Source organism: Lutjanus erythropterus, chromosome 14, assembly GCF_056507025.1.
Source record: "Lutjanus erythropterus isolate fLutEry1 chromosome 14, fLutEry1.hap2, whole genome shotgun sequence".
Taxonomy (NCBI): Eukaryota; Metazoa; Chordata; class Actinopteri; order Lutjaniformes; family Lutjanidae; genus Lutjanus; species Lutjanus erythropterus.
This window is the reverse complement of record NC_139330.1, coordinates 27,640,943-27,649,531: the sequence shown is the minus strand read 5'-3', so window position 1 is coordinate 27,649,531 and position 8,589 is coordinate 27,640,943. Positions and strand designations below refer to the sequence as shown.

At 40.3% G+C, this 8,589-nt stretch overlaps 1 protein-coding gene across 6 annotated transcripts in view; it reads left to right on the top strand.

Annotated features, from left to right (window-relative positions):
- Window positions 1-954: 954 nt before the first annotated feature.
- The window catches only part of ehbp1 (EH domain binding protein 1), a 174,772-nt gene continuing 167,137 nt past the window's right edge, over window positions 955-8,589 (top strand). For 2 of the 6 annotated variants that reach the window (XM_084735309.1, XM_084735310.1), the window contains exons 1-2: window positions 957-1,359; window positions 1,970-2,431. In XM_084735309.1, the coding sequence (XP_084591435.1) occupies window positions 2,328-2,431 (104 nt within the window). In that variant the 5' untranslated portion in view covers window positions 957-1,359; window positions 1,970-2,327. Of the gene's footprint in view, window positions 1,360-1,969; window positions 2,432-8,589 lie in introns of all 6 variants that reach the window. The other 4 variants (XM_084735308.1, XM_084735307.1, XM_084735311.1 and 1 more) reach the window with 4 other exon arrangements.

The following is an 8,589-nucleotide window of genomic DNA, read 5'->3' as shown; positions in this document are numbered from 1 at the left end:
GAGGGGGTATTGATTTCTGATGGATGGTAGGTGTTTTATTTCCTCTCAACATGTGAAAAAGACCCACCGGCATGCAGGGGTACAAGGTTAACACTCGCTTATTAATGTGACAGGACCAGGAAATGGAAGTCTCATCATCATTAGCGCTAACCTGAGGGAATTAACTTTGATGCTATTATCACTATGTCTTGGGTGAACTAAATTTTGGTTTTCATCCCAAATGTTTGAAAATATTTGGCCAGTTAGGCTGCTGTCTTCCCTGTACCCGATCACTTTTACACACAGGTTTATATAAGAAAAGTTTATGATAAAGGACAGTTGTTTTTGAACAACTAAGCATTGAGCTTTAAACTTTTGGGATTTTATACACAACTAATCGATATTTTTATCTACTGTATGTACCCTGGCAAATGTGGAGTCTTCAGAGTAGCAGAAATTATTCCAAGAAAAACCAAGAAACCAGAAAGGACTTTATCTACAGTCATAGTCAAGGATTAAATGTCTTTGATGGATGTTGGATTTGACCGGTGTGATTAATAACAGCCTAGAAATGCCTCATGAATCTGTAAACAACCTGTAAATGGCACAATAATCCCACCAATGGCTGATGTCCGGGGGCGTTTCTTCAGGCTTCAGTCATCCAGGCGGCAGGCGAAATGATGGAGAGGCGAAGCTGCGTCAATTTCGCCAGATAAACCTAGAATATAACCGGAAGTAAGGCGATTGGCTTTCAAAATAAAATCAATTTGGCACATTCAGAACAAAAAGGACATATAGTTATATTTCTAAACTGTCTTTTCAAAGAAGAATACAAACTGTAATTGGATCAATAACGGTTTCGTGATTAAAAAAGCAACCATGTGTCACAATTATTTTTGTTAATTTACTATCGATTTTATTTTTAATGCCCCGAACAGGAAACTTTTAAAGTGCTGGAAAATGTTATGCACTTTAGAGGAATGGAGCGTCAAACTATCAGTAACAATTGGACTACTTTGCTGTGAGAATTCGTGCCTGGGGTTTGAATACTTTATTTAACTTAACTTTTGGGACAAATATAAATAAATGTCGCGTCTGACTCAGTCCTGATTGCCGGAGCTCGCGGTTACCTGTGGAGCAAATGTGTCAAGTGGCAAGCAACGGTTTCCGCTCGTGCAGTGTTGTGATGGCTAGCAGTCGTCTCTAGCAGGCTAGCAGCTAGCTGCACGGCTGGTGTTGGTACTGCTGCAAAGAGAGCGATAATTAGCTTGCAAGCGGGCTACGCTCGCTCGGCTGCTAGTTTGTTACAGACAGTTCGCCCTCTCTTAACACTGCCGATAAGGCCACTTAAACGGATAATGCGTTGGATATCACAGTAAGGTGAGTGTCACACAGTCACAGTTAACCTAGTTTCACATGTTAAGTCGTTAGCATAGCAGCTGAATCACTCCGGTTAGCGGAGCGCAGCGGCTCTGGCTATTCCCTGGATTTAGAGACATTCCACCAAATATTCCATGTTTACAAAATGTTTATTTGACTCACAGTTTCGGGTGCTGTCTGTCGGTGCAGTTTAACTAGACAGCGTGGTTAACACAACTTGCTTTAGTGTAATGTCGTTATTTCTCTGTCATTTTTCCAATGCATGAATTCATATTTTATTATCAAACATCCCAAGTTAGCTTGCCACGCCAGTAAATAGACCCCCGGTATACTGTGCTGGCAGCAGAAGTGCTGCTACTGGAGTCCTCAACATTTTTATATTAACAAAGTGTTAAATTGTTGGTGTAGATAATCTGGGTGATTTACACTGCTATAGGCTGCAGTAACGGGAAAACTGTTACACAGCAGGACAAAGCATCCCTGTATCGGAGACGTGTAGTGGAGTTACTTGGCATTAAACGTTAGAAATCAGCGAGGACACTCCGGTATGCCGGGGCTTTATAGTCTGGCTGTTGCTCTACTGACTGTGGCTTTTTACTTTCTCTTGCAGGAATACCACCAGATGGAAATATGATGTTTATACCCGGTGGATTACTCATCATGCCTTTCGAAATTATGGAATAATTTTCATCATGCGCGCCGTCAAATCAGACCTCGACCACTGCTGCAGAGATTCCGTGTCTTTAAATTTGGATTTATCAGACAGCTTTTAAAGACCAGCAGCCACGACAGCGTGCAGTCTTATCTTTTTAATCAATGTGCTTCCGGTAAAACATTAACTATGCATCTAAGCGGGTTGGATATGCTCAGATATCTATAAACATTAGCGTGATTTCGTGCGAGGGAAGCCCAAAGAAGGAAGTCCAGGGCGGGATAGGTACACAGAAACCACCCGTTCCCAAAGAAACATGGCCTCGGTTTGGAAGAGACTGCAACGTGTGGGGAAGCATGCCTCCAAATTTCAGTTCGTGGCTTCCTATCAGGAACTGATGGTGGAATGCACTAAGAAATGGTGAGTTTTGGGGGGAATAACAGTCAACCACAGTGCTGTCATTTAACCCCCATGAAAACTGTGTGTCTCTGTCTGTGCTGGAATGCTGAGCTCGTTCCTGGTGGCCATAATTCACACACAGACACTTACACACTCAGTCTCCTTGGTGTGCAGGCATGTCTGCATGCTGGGAGGGGCCGGCTGCCTTGTAAAATTGCTATGTTTCTTTTTTTCTTGAGCACCAATGTTGAATTTGTTTGGTTTGAGTCTTGAGTAGGCAGGCAGAGAGATTTCCCTTCAACCTGAAGGGCTGGGTTCAAGCCGCCCTCGTTCTCCTGAAATGTCCTTGAGCAAACCACTAAACACCTACCAGCTCTAGGGATGCTGCTGGGAATCTGATCTGACCTCTGACTTAAATGAAAGTAGGGGAACTATGGGAGAAGTTTGGAACTATTATTCTTTTAAATTGGTATTTTGCATTATAACTTTGTTGCATGGTCTTCCATAGTATATCAGCTGAAAATGTGAACATCTGTGAAAAGTCACTCAACTTTCTTGTAGCAGAATTTTCTCTATCTCCCACTTGTCACAATATGTCTCGTCAATGCCTTATATCCAGTCCTTATCTGTCCAACATAATGAGTTAAGGGGTCTATTATATTTATTTTATGGCCCTCACCTGTATGTTTTGAAGTTGTAAACAGCCAATGTCATCTCATTCCTTCCACTTCTAATACAATGAACTGTTTTAGAAATGACAACCATAATCTACAACAATATCATACCCATTATGTTTAGCAAGTTATTTTGCTTTAGTACAGCAGCTCCTCCCATGGTTTCAATCTTTATGTATAAAAGTCCAACCTAAAGTCATTTCTGTAGGAAAGAATGAATGAATGATGTACACTGTAAGGAGGTGGAGGGGGTATCGGGTGTGTCTTGAGAAGTGGAGATAAAGTTGAGAGATAGGTGGACATATGCTACAACTAAGCCTGCAAGCTATTTGTCCTGTAATGAGTGAAAAGCGGGGACTTGCAAAGCAAAGATGTAGCCTGCAGACATGGATTCTCAAGCGGCTTGCCGTAGGCGTGACTAACCCAGCCCCACAGAGCTTAGACCTGGGACAGATGTTAACGTGTTGGAGAATGGAATGAGAAAAATGTACATCTCTTCCCAGAGCAAAGGGTGGGTGGGCTCAGTGCACAGTCAGTAATATGCTTTGTTTTGCAATCTGAACAGGGCTCTTTAATGTTATTCAATTGAAGAAGTACGTGTATATAATGCTTGGCTGTAGACTACTTCATGAAAAAAGACTGTCATCATTTCATAGTTGGATCATACCTATTTTGTGTGGCTACTGTGATGCTATCACTCATACGAAATCTCAGCTTTACTTCAAAAAATAATATTTAAATAACTTCTGATGCAAGAAGTGTTTGCCTCGCATTCTATGTCTGACTGAGAGTTTTGCCTCAGGGTTTCTGCTTGTCTTTGAGTCAATGTTTGTGTGTATGTGCACACGCCTTGCTCAAAGTGTGCAAGAAAGCGTTGGCGCACGGGTTCTGCCTTCCTTGGACTTCATCAGTACGGTATGTTATTGTTGCAGTGGAAACTTTCCATCTATGCAGACTGGAAACAGTCCCCAGAGCTCAAATGGATCTCAAATCCTGAAGCCTTCAGAAGTGATTTTTGAAAACCCTTTCATTTCTGGAATCAGTAACAGGAAGAAAGGCTGAACACTTGTTTTGTTTCAGTGTTCCTATGTATGTGCACCCATACATGAAAGATGTGGGTGCTTTGAATGTACATTGTATGAAATGTAAAAGTATTTTGCACTCTTGGCCGATGCTCAAAGGCACACTAGAATAATCTCTAAAGTCTAGATAATATTGGACACTTCAAACAGTCTGTAGGTAAAAAGTTCAAGGGTTTGTTCTGTATGTGATTCTGAATGTGTGGTTGCCATGCCTTATGGTCAGGGTATACTTGATCAGAATCAGAATGAGCACCTTGGAAATCAAACAAGTCAGTTTTTCTTGAAGGGCCTTTATTGTTTTTTCTCTTGAGTGCTCACATGAAAAGTGACAGAAATAGCTGTGTGTAGCAGTTGTCAGAAAATTAGTGTCCTGTAAGAGCAGAGTATGAAAAATTGGTGCTCAATGTAACATACACACAGAGGTACAGGTTCATTAGAGGCCCTAGACTACTTTGTACCATCTTATCTGAAGGCAGTGGTAGGTGTGATCTGTTGCTTGACTCTTATCATGTGGATGTAGTGTGAGCTCACATGAGTGTTCTCATCTAGCCAGGATAAACTGGTTTAATGCTTGAATCCTCTGCAGTGGTCTCAGGTGTGGCCTCAAGATGGGATCTTTTTGTTTTACATCTTACAGTAGTTTAGCTGTAATATTCTCAATGTATTTTAGATTTGCCTTTTTAAGTGGAGTCAGAATGTAGGGTACATGGAAATTTATTATCATTATACAACACAGGGCTGTATAAGGAAATTACAGTTGTAGTTCTTTCATAATACACATATATGTATGTAGATATGTAAATATGCATATGTTTGACATCCTCAACATCCTAATTGATGTAAAAACAGTTTTCCTCCCTCCTGCGTGTGTTGTCAGCTCAGAGTGTGATCTGCCCCTCTGGAGCAATGGCCCAATCCAGAATGCTATAGAGCATGTTTCTGTGTGGAAACAAACTGTCTCTGATTTTCTGCTGTTTGGCCAGCCTGAATCCCATTTTGTCTATTTCATTTTATTGGCTGGACATTATTCAGGAGCAGCCTTTAGTCCCAGCTTATAGCCTTGTTCTTGTCTCCTGGGGCGGTCACCTGCAGCGTTACACTCACCTGATCGTAATGCATGTTTGAAAGATGCAGACTGCATTTATTAATTGTCTCAGAGTTCACTGTTCTTTAATCCAAACCCCTACATCCTCATTTTCCCATGTCTACCAGTGTATTTCTGTCATAGGTGATGCGTTTTTCGATAATAAAGCCAAAAAAATAACAGATTTAAGGAGAAAAGTAGCAAAGTTTGAAGGAGCTACTCCTACATGCGCAGCCATTGGAGCATTTGGGAGTGTCACAAGCATATTTGAAATGTTTGAAATGTTGAGGGCACTGCTCCTGACACACATTAGTTTAACAAATCAATGATTTTGCTATTATTGAAAGGTTCACCTTATTTTCCCCCTCTACATTTTCAGATTCTACAAGCAAAAGATATGTTTTTTTTGGGCAGCGTGCTTAACATTTTCCTCATTGAGATGCAGGAGAAGTAGTGAAGGATCAGTAGCCTTTGATTGGGTTAGTTTCCTGCCATATTTTATGTTTGTAAAGTAAATTTTGGTCTCTATCCGTTGCCCTAGTTGTAGTCAACTCCTCTGTGGAGCAGAGGGAGTCAGCATTCCACTCACACACCCATTTCAGACTCCAGAATCAATTCAGACTAACCATTAAAACATTAATGAGTTCAGTGTTTGTGCTTGCCAGTGAAATGAAGCACTAATACTGCCCCTTTGAAACTTGATATTTAGCGTTTTTGATGAAAAATGAACAATATTTTCGGTTGCCTTTCATCTGCAGCAGGTAATTGCTTTTCAGGTCAGAGGTGGAAATAAAACCTCTCTGGCACTCGATAAGGAGAAATGTTTAAACTTTTAGTTTGACCTCTTTTGAAATTGATTAACTGACACATGTGCATGTTTCTGTACCATATTTATGTAGGTGCATGACACTTATCCTGCTTGTCATACATATTTAGTCTGTTTCATCATCAACACAGGTGAGTGGACTAGTCTTAAAAAAACAAAACAAAAAAACAGTCAATCTGGTGAGCATGATTTTTTATCCATTCATAACTGTTGTCCAGCATCTGAGAAACCCATGATTTTTGTTATTAAGGCTTAAGCTGATACATACATGCTGGTGTAATGGGGCTTTGCAGGATCTGCCTGCTTTAATTGTTTAATATCTCACTCCTTCTGCTGCTGCTAAGCACTTGGTTACAGTGTTGACAATTCATTGTTCCCCTCATTCTCTCTTGTATCTTTTATAACAGTGTCTTTTAGCATGTTAAGCCCATGTGTTATATGATTTGATAAGACCTTCTGTGCAGTGTTGTGTGGAAAGGTCTGCGGTGTGTGTATAGTTGCACATAGGCATTGTTGTTGCTCATTTACCTTGTAGGTTCATGTTTTTTCTGATGACATATCTTGTTGACACATTTTTATCAAGCATCCAGTTCTGTATTTTTAGTTTTTGACTAGCTCTTGAACGTGCCACTATGTGACTCCATGTTTCTTGCTCAGGTTATTAATTGAGATGGATGCACCAGACAGTCTTCTTCTTGTGGCAAATGAAAGTATCAATCCTCAGAGCTTGGCCTGAATTGCCATGTTGGTTAGGAGCAAAGTTCAGTAGTCAGGCAGCAAGGTTTACTTGTCACAGGTGTCAAACCCAGCAGATTGACAGATCATATATGCAACAAGTTCAGAAAGGATCGAATCCCGTGTTCTATAGTGCTAGTTTCTGCTTTTTGCCCTTAAATCATTTTGATGCAATTGTACATGTGTTAGGTAATTATTATGCAGTGTTATGCTATATTATGGTTATAATGTCTAGAAATATGAGATAGTGACCAGAGAGTTATTGGTTTCATGCCTCTGATGCATAGAAATATTTAGAGTGCAGTATGTGAGGCACACTTTTCTATCCCTTAGCTACTATCAAGAGGGTGCAGCCCCAACAGTCAAAGACAACTCAGAGTGAACTTTAGCATGAATGTAACCCTAACTTAGACACTCTGTTAGTATTCCCTTGAGGCCGGTGCTTTTGAGCAAGAATGTGTTTTTGTCAACCAGTCTACTAAAATGTGATGTGGTTTGAAATCACTGTCATAAGGCAAGAGTGACATGTTGGCACGTGTGGCGAGGACATGAGAGTCGTACACTGGAAACAACACAGAGACGCTATTGATTACATGGTAATTCTATCTGGATACATACAAGCGTGGCTAATCAAGAATGCTACACACACTGCCACATGACAAGACAAGGAAGGTTCAAGAGTTCTGAGGAAGAGGTTTTTACTGTACAGTACATCAATCAAGGACTGCAGAAACTCTGAACACACACACACACACACACACACACACACACACACACACACACACACACACACACACACAATGCAGTCAGTTGTTTCATAAACTCACTGTCACTCTCACCAGACCAAAGTGTATGTACACCTCTCCTTTGAGGTGTCCCACCATGGATCCCTACGGTGTAGGAATGTGATTTATATTTCAGCATTTAACCTGTGAATCGTCATAGTACCATTGCAACACTTGATAGATGTGTTGTATATTATTAGCCCAAGTTATTCATTATTAATCCAAAGTCACCATGCTTTCATTCTTTCAATTTTCTGCTTGGACTAGAAGTACCATTGCTACCAAAACCTCCAAGTGCTAATGTCACCCTACTGGAAAGGACATGATTTCTGAGCTGTTCAAGTATTATTTACTTATTAGGAGTGTGTATCTCACTGACTGAGACTGATTCAATACGTATCTCCACACATGTTCAACAATACCATATATCTTAGAAATTTTTAAATGGCCAACGATTCACTTTGATTCAATTCAGCTCTGTCACAATACGATTTTATACAAGACAATGCAATGTGTGAATCTTTACATTTTCATTCAATTAATGCTACACTTGACTGATAGTTTTACTAAATACAGTGAGAGGAGAGACAGAGAAAGACATTGCAGTGGTGTTAACATTTTATTATGAATCTCATGTGTAAATGAGATACTGTAGCCTAAATGAGAATCTGTGAACAAACTTTAAAACTGTTTAAAAGATTAGTATTTTTGCTGTAGGATGATATTCTACTCTGTTTCATATGAAGAATGCTATGGTTTTGATTAGTGTAGGGGAACAGTGATGCTCTGTGTTACCTGCTCTCACAGTGATACGTTTCTGTGGGTCAGACTTTTGGCTCTGTAGTTTGCTGTCGGACACGTTTTGCATAAATGATTTGCAGCAGTGTTTCTCATCTTTCATATAATACCCAAAAGTTATTCTACACTTGTGTGCGACGTGGTACAATGACACTTCTGTCGCTATTTTCTGCGCGGCCTGTTTAAAGTAAATGA